Genomic DNA, 13,492 nt, shown 5'->3' with positions numbered 1-13,492 from the left:
GCTGGGCCTCTGGTTGCTCCTCCGAAGCCCCCTTCCACCTCCCCCTCCTCAGCGACAGAACCAACAACAACAACAACAACAACAACAGCGGCGGGGGCAGCGGCAGCAGCAGCAGTAATGGCAATATCAGCAATCACAACACCAACAGTCACAACTCCTCTGTCCTCGGCCGCCCCAAGCTCCTCGAGCACGCCAGTCGGGACGTCCCACCACAGGACGCACTCGCAGCACCGCGTCACCAAGAACACAGGCAGTATAGGCAGCCGCAAGGTCTTTGCCAAAATCGGCAGCATGGAGCCACCAGTGCAGTCCTTCTACGGCTCAGAGCCCATCCCTCTACCGACGCGCTTCGCCAACATCAAACGCCGCCTCATCCAGGGCAGAGAGGCTGCCATCGCGGACTCCTGGAGGCGTCTTCTGGCGGCTCTGAAGGCCGAAATCCAGCATATCCAGAGCCGTGGTGCAGATCTCATTCCTACCATCCACTTCTCCGACATTGACGACCCGGCCAAGGTGGCCCCCTTTGAGCAGGATCTCAAGCGGTACGGTGTTGCTCTTGTGCGTGGCGTCGTCTCGCAGACACAGACAGAGACGTGGATCCGGCAAACGAGAGAGTACATCACCCGCAACCGAGACCATATCAAACCTACCATCCCCCAGGACCCGACCTGCTTCGAGCTCTTCTGGACGCCCGCGCAGATCGCCATCCGCGCCCATCCTTCGGTGTTGCGCGTGCAGAAGTGGGCCATGACCTTCTGGGAAACCAAGGGCACTGACGCCGACATCTCACGCGTCGCCACTCGGTTTCCCATCTCGTACGCGGACCGCCTGCGCATCCACGACAGCAGCATTATGGGCAGCAATGCCGCGCCGCAGCTGTTGAACGGCAACTCTGCTGCCGATAATCTCACCACCAGCGCCGCCTCCACCCTTATCGCCCAGGTCGACAACGGCAGCCTTGAGCGGTGGGAACCGGATGGCTACGGCCGAGGAGGGGCATACGAGGCTATATTCCGTGGCGACTGGGAGGATTTTGATCCATGGGACCCGTCTGGCCGTATCAACGTCACACAGGATCTGTACAACGGCGCTGGGTCGTGCAGTATCTTCAGGATGTTCCAGGGCATCCTCGCCCTCACGTCGGGCGAGCCTGCCAGCATCCGCGTCCTGCCCTGCCCCAAGCTCGCGGTGGCCTACTTTTTGCTGCGGCCATTCTTCTCCCCAAAGACGACGCCGCCGCCCACTTCGGGGTATGACGAGGAGGGCGCATCGCCTGAGACCATCGCTGAGTGGGATGCCTTCCTCGACCCCGACAACTGGACCTTTGACGAGGAGCAGTCCACCATCATCCATGGCGCTGTGCCAGGCCATGCCCAGCGGATCACAGAGTTGTGGCACCCGCACCTGCGCCTGCGCCGGTCCCTGGTTGAGGTCCCCACGCTGCAGGCCGGCGACTACGTCCTCTGGCACTGCGACCAGGCATACAGCATCATGACCACCGCGCCCAGCAAGCCTGGGACCCCGAAACCCGACCACCCTGCGCCCAGCATGCTCATGTACACGCCTGCCTGTCCACTGACGCAGACGAACGCGCTGTTCCTAGCTCGACAGAGGAAGGCATTTATGCAGGGCCAGCCGGGACCGGATTTTGACTCTGCAGGCAGCGCGATAGGTTCCGAGGCGCCGCACGAAGGACGTCCTGGCAAGGCCGAAATTGCAGAGGTCGGCGGCGACGCGGGCCTGCGGGCCATGGGTCTCGCGCCCTGGGAGCTGAGCAGGGACGGGAGCAAGGTCATGACGAGGCCCGGCACAAGAGCTGGCACACCAACGCCGGACGAGCCTCATGCCGACATGATGGATGTAGATAACGAACGCGGCAGCAACCAGGAGAAGACGGCTGAGAGGGGACCGCGGGAGCGCGGATCCGGTACGGAAGGTGAGGCAGAAGTTGTGAGGCTGGCCAACATCATCCTCTTCCCGGACAGGTACGACTTCTACATCCCTACGGAGAGGGCTGGGGCGCAGAGGATCAATGGTAAGGCGCAGGCCGAGCAGATGGCTGCGACCAGACAGCTGATCTCGCGGATTTTGTCATGAAAGTGCATCGTGGATGAAAAGAACAGCTCGCCTGCAAAGAGCACATGCATGCATAGAATTACTGAGGCTCTTATACAGCTTTAGACGGGGACGGTGCGGTCCCATAATGAACACATGAATGCGTACTATTCTCATGAATTATCAAAGTAAACTCTTCAAAAGGTTAAATGCAAAAGACTGGTAGCTTTTAAAGCCCCGAACAAGAATCCCCTAGTACAAATTCCGTATTCTATCTGCTGCAATCCCGAACTTAGTATTTGCTTTTTTTTTGTATTCTTTTTTTCAGGCGACAATATCGCCAATGTCTACAAAAAGTCAGGTTGAGGCGTTCAGATGCTCGAGACCCGAGCTCCGAGCGCCGTTTTACGCCCTTCCTTGGGCTCATTATCAATCAAGTTGTCTTTTTTCAATTCATAAGAGAGCTTCCACTTGCTCCTGCCTTACGACCCTAAACTGTTTCTCCTCTTTAATGATAGCTCGGTCCATCAACAAAGCAAATTCCGAACGATCAACATTGGAACAAGCATCTCCTCCTCATATACAGCATAGTGGATTATAGTGCCACTTGATTCTCGATACATTCTCCATCTTCAAAAGCGGGGGGGCGTTCAGCAAGTCAAGCCGACAGTCTCGAAATCCTAAGCTACAACGTCATGGCCTCCAGACTGGACAACCCTCCGAGCGATCTGCCCGCCGGGTACACACTGCACGCAGGGTTCCCGTCGGTCTCGGAGTACCGCAACCTGCGCAAATCAAGCGGTCTCACGCCCGTGACAGAGGCACAGGCTGCAGGTGCTGTGACGGGGAGCTTGTACGGGTGCCACATTACCTACTCCTCTGGGAGCGAGTCCGAGGCAGCTTCTCCACCTTCAGCCGGGCTACTGAATAAGAGCCAGGCGGTGGCTATGGGTCGGATCATCGGCGATGGTGGATGGTACTTTCATATTGCGGACATGGCTACCCTGCCGGAGCACCAGAGGAAGGGGCTGGGGAGCGTGGTCCTCAAGCATCTGTTGGCTTATGTCAAGGACAACAGCCCGGAGGATGGGGAGCCGTACATCACCTTGTTTGCAGACCCGCCAGGGCGGCGGTTGTACGAGAGGAACGGCTTCGTGGAGAGTGTGACTTTGAAGGAGGTCGGTATGGTCTTGGCGGGAGAGAAGTAGGAGGTTGTGCCACCATTTGGAGAGCATTGTGTTAGTCCGTCGCAGAGGGGTCGTTGCACGTTGGTAGAAGTCCACCTGTTGTTATCGATGCAGAAAGGTATACACTCATCCAACAGAGAAAGACGAGGAAGAGAGAATAGGCGAACTTTTAGTCATTGTCAACTTGGTGTTGATACTACTACTTTTACTTGGGGTGTCTTCTCTCGAAACTTCAAAGGATTGACACTTTGTTAAGAAGCTGGGAGTCCAACGTATTACTTGACAAGCATCGTCAAAAAAGAAAAGGGGGGGGCTGTGTCATTCTGATTCTGCGAGAGTTAGCAAAAAGTGTTAAACCGAACCCAGCATTCGGTCAATTCTTCAATCAATTCGATTAAGCTATCCTATCTGTAGACGACGTGAAACCTGGCGTGACGAGAGTAATCGCTTAAAGGCTGGTCCTGGTAACAAAACGTCGTAATTTGATACCTTGTTGTGCAATCTACAAAGTAAATTATATCCCAATTCAACGGGCATCATCAAGTCTTGACCGAAACAAGATACAGCTTGGAGGTAATTACTGGAGAGTATTGAGGATCGGCGTTGCTGACCGCGATGATACGTCGGGTACGACGGCTGCACGGGTCCGAAGAAACTTTGTTTTTTCTTCTAACGTATGAATCTGGTATCTGAAAGGGGTAAGGTATGGATCGGTCGTATCCCGGTAACAAGTCGGTAACAATATGGTAATAGTGAAGGAAAGGAAGAAGAAAAAAAAGAGTCAGAAAGAAAAGAAGAAAAGAAAAAAAAAGAAGAAAAAAAGGCTGACTGAGCCCGCGCGTCGGACGAAATCAACCCGGAGGCGCGTGCAAGTCGAGAATTTCCAAGGTGAGGCCATCACGATAACTTCCCTCGATGCTCGGTCAAGTCACCCTGTAGCGACAATTGCCCTAAAGGGGACTTGGAGCCCTAACAAAATTGACGCGGCCACGCCCGGTCACACGTTTGAGGGCCACGGTATGGCCACCAGCTTTGTGGCGCGACCCCAGAATGGGCGGCGGTTCGGACCCACATTAGAATCACGCCACTTTTTGCAAGGGCTGCAGGAGAATGGTTCGTTTTAGAGCATTTGTCGGCACACCTCTGTGTTGGCTCGGCTCGGCACTCTTCCAACCAATGAAAATAAATAGAATAAAAAAAGGAAATAAAAAAAAGAACAAAAATGTTACAATCAATACTTTCTTTGTGACACCTGCAGGGAAGAAGAAAGTCTGGATGCTCCACTACTCTGCAGCAGACAAGCAGGGAAGAGAAGGGGGGGGGGGAGGGCAAGGTAGGGCTTGAGCTGAGATGAGGGGGGAGAAAAAAAGACGTTGTGCTTTCATCACGATCCGTCTAGGGTTTCCCATCACTGAAAAAAGGATCTCCATGTCGGATTTGCAGTGTGTTCACATGTATGGACCCGGGAAGACCAGATCTTTGTGGATCGCATTCGCATACATAATTCCCTAGTGGGTAACTCCTCCGGATATGGCATCTTATCAAAAATTCCATGCAGCAACTTTGGAGTCTGGATTGGTCTTGTCACTGTCGATCACTGTGATGTAAGGCCTAGAGTACGGCCAAGAGGGCTGAGCTGTCAGCGGGCAAGATTAGCCGAGCGGTGACCTATCGCATGCAAGAGTGAATCTTGACGGGGAACGGAGGGATCTCAACTAACAGCTTCAACCTGCGGGGGGCCCGAGTTCGCATGTGGGAGGGATTTGCACTCCATCATGATCTACTCTGTACAATGATATCTTATTTTTCCTGCTGCCTTTCGGCCGAGGGAGACGTTACTCACCGCTCGGCAATGGGGTAGACCGGCCACTACCGACGATTGAATGAATCGCTGTCGCGGTGGTTTATTGGATGGACTAAGGGTTGACGGCGAGAAACCATTGGGGACTGCGCCCCAGTACATCCATGGCAAAAGTTACTAGAAAAGAGAGAGGAGGGAGGGACTACGCGTACCTGCAAGTTGCAATATTATGTACTCAAACCAAACAGGTCCAACGTACAGTATAAATGTCCCGACGACATTTTTGTTTGCTTGTTTGTTTACATGAACCCTGAACATGGCTGTCGATCTCGAGAAAGAGGGGTTCACCCTTCCAAAGGCTAGGAGGGTTTCACCAGTTTTTCAGGGACCATAGCTGGCACTTGGTACCGGAACGCTGGAATGCATGCAAGTCAAACGGGGCTAGCCGCCAATCTACTTGTATAGTAGGTGACATTGAGCTCTCCGGGAGGGGTGATGGCTTTTGAGCTGGAAATAAAAATACAGGCGGGAAAAGAAAAGAATAAAAAAAAACCCCCCCCATGACAGGCGCCGGAAGTCGCCATGGTTTGCTGATTGAAAGGGGTAAAGGGTGGAGGGGGCCGTTTGGTTTTGGGTAAGGGACTCGGAAGTTTAAAAGTTTAGTATTTGTTAGAAGAGGACATGTCTGATAAGGTGGGCCCAGTGGATGGTCACACCAGTAGACGAGACATGGAAAGGTATTTTTATAGCACTCGTTAAATACTGCACCGTACACTACCCACCCCCTTGGCAAAACTTGTCCATGTTAGCCCTCGCGCCTCGGAATCGCACCCGAGACCCATGTGCCCTTAGAAGGGAGAGAATTTCTAGGCGCGATATTGAGAGAGCCCATAGGTGTGTAGGTAGGTGTGAGTGTGGTGTGTGAGTGTGAGTGTGTTGGGCTCATCCGGGCTCGGCCTCAGCCTGAGGACCCGGGAGCGACCCCCCTCCCCCCCTCCACCCCAGGGCATTGCCCACTCGTATGATGCCAGATCGATAATCGACAGTTTGAAGGGTCCACACGTTGCACAGCATCCAAAGGTCGCGATCCTTGTCCTCCGGCAGGTCGTCGGTCCCTAGAGGTCCAGGGCCACGCTCATCCCTCCCCCCCCCTTCCAAGGTTCTCGCCGAAGCGTCCCGAGGCCCCGTCAGGCGCCAGGAGAATTCCCAAGACGAGATGGCAGGTATATATCTATTGGGATGTATCTGCCATCGGATGTCTTGGACCACGGCTCGATAAACCCATCATTCCACCAAGGATTTGGTAATAATATTCCAGCACAACCACTTTGAGAATCATCACCCAACCCTGAACATCACGCATTCAAGTCTCCCCAGAAGAGATCTATCAGTCACCCAACCTTACCACCGGAACAACTTTCGATATTGACAACACCCCTGCTGTCACCACAACCACTACCGTCCCACGCCAGACACACAGCGGATCCTCCTTTCGAACAACGAACAAGCCCTCCTACTCTCTCTCTTTCTCTCTCTCGTCTCAGCAAGGTCATCTCTCTACTTGATACCTTACACAGCGTCCGAAGAGAGTTACACACACACACACACACACACACGAAAAACGCCCCAAACTGCCAATCAGATGGACAGTTTCAGTTTGGCAGACTTGCAAGCTGTCGGCCAACAATCTATGTTGTTCGGCACGTACCCTCAGCAGCCCTCCTCCTCCTCAACCTCCACTCTCAAGCGACAACAGGTCAGTTTTTCTATTTATCTATTTGTCTTTGGGACCCAGTGACCCACTTATCACGCCTCCCCGTGTCTTGAGTCCTACTCTCTCTGTCTACCAAGTACCTTTCCATGCCATTTTGTGCTTCCATTGAAACGTTATAATGGCCTGCTTTCTCCCCCGCCACGCTAGCCCGGGAGGCTGCATGTGCTCGAAACGACATAAGCCCACTGAGGAAATATCATACCACTTTACCCTAGTTGTGTTTCACCAACCCCTCTCGCACCCTTCTCTCTCCTCTGTTTCTTCTCTCTTATAATTTGCCGGTTAACTGTCCTTGGCTCCCCGTCCCATTCTTTCATGTCCTCCAATCGCATTTATCTAACCTTGTCTCTGCTACTATAGACATATCCCACAAACTTCTCTGTGCCCGTCTATAACTCGATAGAAGACTGGAGTGCCGCAGAGCTGACTACCGACTCGGCACCTTCGCCAGGATCCGGATCTCCCATCTCTCCCATCTTCAACGGCTTTTCCTTCTCCAACTCGGGTGCTGGTGAGGACTGGGCTGCCTGGGACAAGGCTGAACAGTCTCCAGAGTCCGACCTCTTCCTCAAGACCGAGCTCCTCGACAGCCCGGACCTCTCATCCATACCTATCGTGAGCCCTGTCCTGGATTCCATGGACGTTGGGAACACTGGACTTGACGACGTCGTGTTTGGTCGCGAGGGAGTCAACGATACAAGGCCTCTGTTTCAGACACCACAGTTCAACAACCTCAACATGCCTCAACAACAACAACGACAACAACAACAACAGCCTCAGTCGTCGTCTTCCATGAATAACTCTGGCCTGCCCTCCCCACAGGAGCTCTCTTCAGCCAAAGACAGACGATATCCAGCCCGCAACGGCCTCAAGAGGAAGTCATCAGACGCCTGCTCCTCCTCCGCCTCGCCGTCCTCACCACGCTCATCATGCTCCCCACCCCCACCCCAACGCCGCCATACCTCGGCCTCATCCTCAAAGGAAGGCTCAAGCACCAGGCCCACCCTGGGGCCCAAGAAGACCGCCCACAACATGATCGAGAAGCGGTACCGGACCAACCTCAACGACAAGATCGCTGCCCTGCGTGACTCAGTCCCGGCCCTGCGCGTCATGGTCCACCGCCTCGAGCACGCCGACAATACCAACGACGGCACCGATGTCATGGACGAGATCAAGGCCGAGGCTGGCCTCGACGGCGACGAGGACCTCGGCGGGGTCACGCCTGCGCACAAGCTCAATAAGGCCACCATCCTGAGCAAGGCCACCGAGTACATTGCACATCTGGAGAGGAAGAACAGGGGCCTGGCAAAGGAGAACGCCGCTCTGAGGAATCGTGTGGAGGGGTTTGAGATGTTGGTAATGAGTCGGAGCGGACAACGGTCCGTCTGGAATTGAAAGGGGTCGGAACGAGACCTTTTGATACCTTTTTCCTTGTAAATATTTTCTCTTCTCTACTGCATTTATCATTTGTCACGATGATGGGCGTTGAGGATCTCGGAACTCTTGAGGAGTAGGGCGAGAGCACAGAGCTCCTAAGTCATGGCGTTTTCTTATGTTTCAAAAAAAAAAGGGGGGGGGGGGGCAGAAAGAGAATGGGAAGGGGGAAAAATGGACGATGAACTGGCAGTCTAGTCACATGGACCGATATGGTAAAAGACATTGAGTCTTTCAAATGCACACCACTATTACCTCTCTGACACTACTTTCTCTCCTTGCGTGAAAAGATTTGGGAACCCCTTTCGGAAGAACTAAGGCTTGTGTACGCGGACTCGCAAGACATTTCTTTTTTTTTTCACATTACTATCAGTATGAGAAGACAGGCATTGGAGACTGGTCACCATGGAAGGGGTCTGATGGCTCTGGTCAGTACAGCAAAAATCCAGAAGGAAGCATGCACACCAAGTAAGTCTATATATAATCATTATGGTGACATGTCGGGAACAATGACCCCTCTTCAATCTCGACTCTCTTCATTATCTTTCTTGCTAACTTTCTTCTCGGTAAAGACAGCTGGCGATTTCCAAGCAACGAGAAGCCTTCCTCCGAGGACAGGCCTCCCCCGAGGTGGATCGATTGCTCCTCGAGTATGGACTTCCTTTCTCATAGAAGACCAGCGACAGCGGCAACACCAGCGACGCCGGCCGCAACGCCGACCATTTCCATGCCCGTACATCTCGGCGCGGCAGCATTCCCAGTGGCTGTGGCCTTGGCCTCGACTTTCGTTATGGCGCTCTCCCAGGCGCTGTCGTACTTGGAAATCTCAGTCTGCATCGATTTGGGGACGTTGCTCGTGTACCAGCCGTTGGTGGTAATGTCCCCCCAGTTCCACTGAGACACGCTGAGGGACGAGACGACATTGGCACCGCCGCCCTTGGACGCGGCAGAGTAGATGGCGTCGACGATCGAGGTGTAGTCGGAACGGCCGCCGAAGGAGGTCTCGATGCTGTAGAGAGCCGATGCGAGGGTCGTGGCGTACTTGCCCGTCGCCCAGGTCGGCGTAGGGCCTTGGCCGGCCCACACATCAGAGAGATACGAAGAGGCTTGGGTGGACTTGGGGATGGAATTTGTGGAGGTGGTAGCGGCGCCCAGGACGAGGCCAAGGTTGGCTATGCCTGCCAGGACGACAAGGACAGGTGACCACATGGTTGCAGATGGCTATTCAGTAGTCGGGCGGTATTGCTGGCCGCGGTAGTGGTGGTGATGTTGTTGTTGTTGTGGTGGTGGTGGTTGTAATGATGTTGTAGACTTCTGGGAAGAGCCCAGGTTCTGGCTGAAGGAGCCGGCACTGGTAGGAGGCGTGGTAATTATGTGAAAAGGGGCTGGGGGACATGGGGGCCTTCGTCAAATAAACGAGGACTCTACCAGCAGGTATCATTCCATGAAATCACCAAGGTGACGCATAAGATGCTGCTGGGTCCTTTTGTTTTCCTGTAGCTGCTACCGCGCCACATTTGGCCAGGGGTCAAGTGCTGACAGCAAAATGGGTCGAGCCAATAGAGCAATACTGTTTTCCGTATAAACGCGCCCAGTACTCCCACTTAGGCTTCCTCTCTAGCTTCATTCGGATGGAGTACCGGGATTTTGCCCAAGCTTCTGCCTAAGCTTATCCCATAATGTGGGTTGTGCAGGCATCGTGAAATCCTACGAACGGGTGGTGCTTGGTGCCGTTGTAATTTTGCCCAGTCTGGAGGGAACCTATGCAGGCACTTGCTCGCTCGCACGCACGCACACACACACACTCTGTCTCTTCATGGACTATCCTATCCGATGCATGCTGATGATGACCCTCAGGGTCTATCCAATCTGAATTGGTGCGCTTTTTGTCACTTTTCATTTTCCTTTTTTCCCTTCGGTGTAATTACACCGCTCCACGACACCTCTCACAGGCACATTCGAAGCCCCAGTGCTTTCTCAACCTGGCCCGCCGCTCAGCTGTAGCCAGAGTGTCTTCTTCCCCATTCAGGTACGAGATGTACAGCTCCTGGCCGTCCCGGACATCACCTCTCGCCTGGAAAACCCATGTCCTCCCGACCCTGCGCCTGGTCACATTTGGGAGGCAGCTGTGGTTGAAGTAGCTGGCGCAGGGCCACACGCCAAAGCCGAAGAACTCAGAGCCCCCGTCCTCCAGAGACCGAATGCCGAAGCTGTTGTGCACCTCGCGGCACTTGATGGTACGTAGTGTCTGATCATTGGTCAGGGGCAGCAGTGTCTCTGGTAAGATTGCCAGGAGGTGCAGATATGACTTGATATGATGATCCAGCTCCTGCCACGACGCGTACGGACAAGGCTCGTGGGCCAGGGATAGGATGGATTCCCAGGAAACCGGGTCAGTGTATTGGGTCAGGATCGCGTGCGTCTGGAAATTGAGGATATCTGGGGGTGGCGGGCTCGACAGTGCTTGCTGCAGTGCTCTCTTGTGCACCTTGGCTGCTTGTGGCCCCCTGGCACGGGCCTCCACGATGGACGCAGCCGAAGGTGCTGCAGCATGCCAGGCATCGTCGATGTCCACAGCTGTAGGCTTCTTGTCGCCCTGTGTCATGTTGTTGGTCCCCTCCTCTGCCCCGTCCTCTGGTGCTCGCGATTTTAGCTTGGACGATTTCTCCACCGCGGCCCATGCCTCTAGGCAGACGCCATCGTTGCCTCGCTTCAAGAATACCGACTCGCACCGCTGTGAGCAGAACGTAAAGCCACGGGTCTGGTCACGCAGGACCAACTTTCTGCCGCGATCGTAGGCGAAGCATTCCCAGCACACCTCGCCACGATACTCCCTGAGGATAACATGCGCCGTCAACTTGTCAGCCCGCAGTATTACCGTCCCGGCCGTGATCTCCCGGACTGCAAAAGCTCCTTGTCCAGCTCCAGGGGATTTCCTCACGGTGAACGAAGGCGTGTAGCTATGGTCGGAGGCTTGTGTCATATTGCTTCTGATGGATGAGAGAGCATGACCGCTGCTTGGTTTTGGTTTTTTTTCTGGGGGGGGGGGGGTTGGTTTTTTTTTTTTAGCTTGCAGTGGAAATTTGAGGGGAAAAGAGAGTCGGAGTCGTGGAGTAGGCGCCGGGTGATGAATGGGTGGTGATTTTTTGGGAGTTGCACCCAGTCAAGGCAGAGGGAACGGGCTGCTGTGGAAGAGTTTTCAGCAGCAGTCGCAGGGCAGGCCAGCGCGACGCAGCGAGTGCTAACAAGGAAGGTCCGGGAATAGTATATTGGGGGCGACTCGCGAGCAACCCCGGAAGCCTCTTATAATAACCTAGTGACACAGAGTTACTGGAAGCAAAGCCTCATAAATAATGAATTTTTGAGATTAAAGAAAATCAGTCAGCACCAGTCCATACAATTAACAACTATTGGGTAATATTCCCAGCGTGCCGGCAGAACACTTTCACCCTGACTGTAGACTGCAACAACTGACTCGTTGAGCTATGGAGCAAGACCATCGCCAATAAAGAAACAGCCTGCACAGAACATCATGACGGAGTAGTGACTTGAAATGCGTGTGTACATCACCCAAGCATCGTCAGCGATTTGTTTTGACATCTGTGGATGATTGATTAAGGAAAAGAGGACGGGCTAACTCTCAGATACTTGCTTACCTTGCACCTTGTATCGATGCAGTCATTAGATCATGATGCAAACATGACATCATCCATGAGACATTCGTTTACTGTAGTGCACGACGCGTCTCTGCGCGACAAGGGAAAGTGCTACCCCAAGCCAGAAACTAACCACCACGTCTTCTGTGTACGTATCGTTGCAAGGCGGGCGCAAATCGAAGCTTCCGAGCATAACGCCAGACACATCTTTCAATTCCTTCATTCACCAATACTACGTTCCTATGACTTACGCGCCGAGTAGCTATTCATCTACACGCTGCTCATCCTCCGCATAATTCAACTTGAAATACCCCCCAAGCTGCCGCCATGACCCAGACGAGATCAGGCAAAGGTGCAGCTGCTGGCGACAAGCACAAGCTAGACGAGTCCGCGACGTTGCCTCCGTCCAAAGCCCCCAAGAAGGAGGGCAACGCAGGAAAACAGCTGACCTTGGACGAGTCTTTGAACGGGTTGGTTGGATTTCCACAAGGCCTATTATAATGAATTGCTCATTTTCCACTGACACTGGTTTCGCGCACTCAAGGGCCAAGAAGGAAGAAGAGGCGGGCGAGGTGGAGGATGACACTGCCGCGGAGAAGGGCAATGACGACGATGACGAGAACAAGACTGAGCACAAGAAATCCGAGGTCGCGGACCAAGACAGCGCTGTCAAACCTCATGGCCGGGACGGCTCGACGCCCTCCAACATCCTCGAAAAGGGCATCATCTACTTCTTCTTCCGTGGTCGCATAGGCATTGACCACCCCGACAAGGTTAGCGACATCGCTCGCAGCTACATCATCCTCAGGCCCATTCCGAAGGACGCGAAACTGGGGGATGGCCCTATCGGCGATGCTGGCAACTCTCGTCTGATTGCCGTCCCCAAAAAGGTTCTTCCCCAGTCTGGACGAGACCGCTGGATTGCCTTTGTCGAGAAGAGCGATGCCTCATTCGATGAGCTCAAAAAGAATTTCCTGGCGTCCAACGATTACCAGACCAAGGCTGGTATCGACCGCCACTCCCCTGCAGCCTCTCCATTCGGCGAAGGCGTATACGCAATTACCACTACCGGGAGGGAGAGCCACCTGGCGTACATGCTGACCCTCCCCAAAAAGCTTGATCAAGTCCAGACAAAGATGGGTCTCAAGGAAAAGGGTAGCTGGATCATCAGCACTCGAAATCCTCAATATCCTGCGCCTGCAAATACGCAGCTGCCAGAATCTCCCAAGTTCTCCAAGGACGTAAGTTAAGTTCAGGCTCACAGACTTGTCCGGTGACTGACGTGTGAATAGATTCTCGACGAATTTCGATCACTGCGTTGGATGGGAACCCTTCCTAAGCATCTCATTCCTAACGCACAATTCCTTCTTGTGGGCGAGTCCTCGGGTATCGACAAGGCTCTGCAACCAGATGAAAAGGACAAGAAGGACAAGGAGAAGGAGGAGCCCGTCGAGGAAATGGAGAGGCTTGAAGAGGAGGATGCAGCACGGATGGAGCATCTCGGAAAAGACGCGGCTGAAGCCGTCTTTGCCGATCTCGAGGCTCAGGCCAAAGGCTATCCTGAGCTGCAGACTACATTCTAGGT

At 53.8% G+C, this 13,492-nt stretch overlaps 6 protein-coding genes across 6 annotated transcripts; 4 read left to right on the top strand and 2 right to left on the bottom strand.

The window, feature by feature from the left end:
- Positions 1-291: 291 nt before the first annotated feature.
- Positions 292-2,007, top strand: M406DRAFT_22101 (uncharacterized protein; the record flags this gene model as incomplete). The annotated part of the gene is made up of 1 exon (XM_040915582.1): positions 292-2,007. A coding segment is annotated over one exon (1,716 nt), but the record flags the coding sequence as incomplete, so codon positions are not given.
- Positions 2,008-2,750: 743 nt separating this feature from the next.
- M406DRAFT_343561 (putative GNAT family acetyltransferase) lies at positions 2,751-3,403 on the top strand (the record flags this gene model as incomplete). Its single annotated transcript, XM_040921885.1, has 3 exons — positions 2,751-2,944; positions 2,990-3,218; positions 3,380-3,403. 3 exons carry the CDS (start codon positions 2,751-2,753, stop codon positions 3,401-3,403), a joined length of 447 nt encoding a protein of 148 aa, XP_040770898.1.
- A 2,956-nt stretch (positions 3,404-6,359) lies between these two features.
- M406DRAFT_358650 (uncharacterized protein) lies at positions 6,360-8,515 on the top strand. Its single transcript, XM_040923961.1, has 2 exons — positions 6,360-6,799; positions 7,178-8,515. Exons 1-2 carry the CDS (start codon positions 6,686-6,688, stop codon positions 8,210-8,212), a joined length of 1,149 nt encoding a protein of 382 aa, XP_040770897.1. The 5' UTR covers positions 6,360-6,685; the 3' UTR covers positions 8,213-8,515.
- Positions 8,516-8,696: 181 nt separating this feature from the next.
- Positions 8,697-9,553, bottom strand: M406DRAFT_358649 (uncharacterized protein). The gene has a single exon (XM_040923960.1). It carries the CDS (start codon positions 9,458-9,460, stop codon positions 8,918-8,920), a length of 543 nt encoding a protein of 180 aa, XP_040770896.1. The 5' UTR covers positions 9,461-9,553; the 3' UTR covers positions 8,697-8,917.
- Positions 9,554-10,175: 622 nt separating this feature from the next.
- Positions 10,176-11,398, bottom strand: M406DRAFT_297244 (SET domain-containing protein; the record flags this gene model as incomplete). The annotated part of the gene is made up of 1 exon (XM_040919301.1): positions 10,176-11,398. Exon 1 carries the CDS (start codon positions 11,232-11,234, stop codon positions 10,176-10,178), a length of 1,059 nt encoding a protein of 352 aa, XP_040770895.1. The 5' UTR covers positions 11,235-11,398.
- Positions 11,399-12,407: 1,009 nt separating this feature from the next.
- On the top strand, positions 12,408-13,490 carry M406DRAFT_269985 (uncharacterized protein; the record flags this gene model as incomplete). The annotated part of the gene is made up of 2 exons (XM_040918046.1): positions 12,408-13,148; positions 13,200-13,490. 2 exons carry the CDS (start codon positions 12,408-12,410, stop codon positions 13,488-13,490), a joined length of 1,032 nt encoding a protein of 343 aa, XP_040770894.1.
- Between the last annotated feature and the right edge of the window lie 2 nt (positions 13,491-13,492).

The sequence above is a fragment of the Cryphonectria parasitica genome (assembly GCF_011745365.1).
Source record: "Cryphonectria parasitica EP155 unplaced genomic scaffold M406scaffold_11, whole genome shotgun sequence".
In the NCBI taxonomy this organism is placed as follows: Eukaryota; Fungi; Ascomycota; class Sordariomycetes; order Diaporthales; family Cryphonectriaceae; genus Cryphonectria; species Cryphonectria parasitica.
Note: the sequence above shows the minus strand (reverse complement) of the source record. Positions and strands in the feature narration are given on the sequence as shown.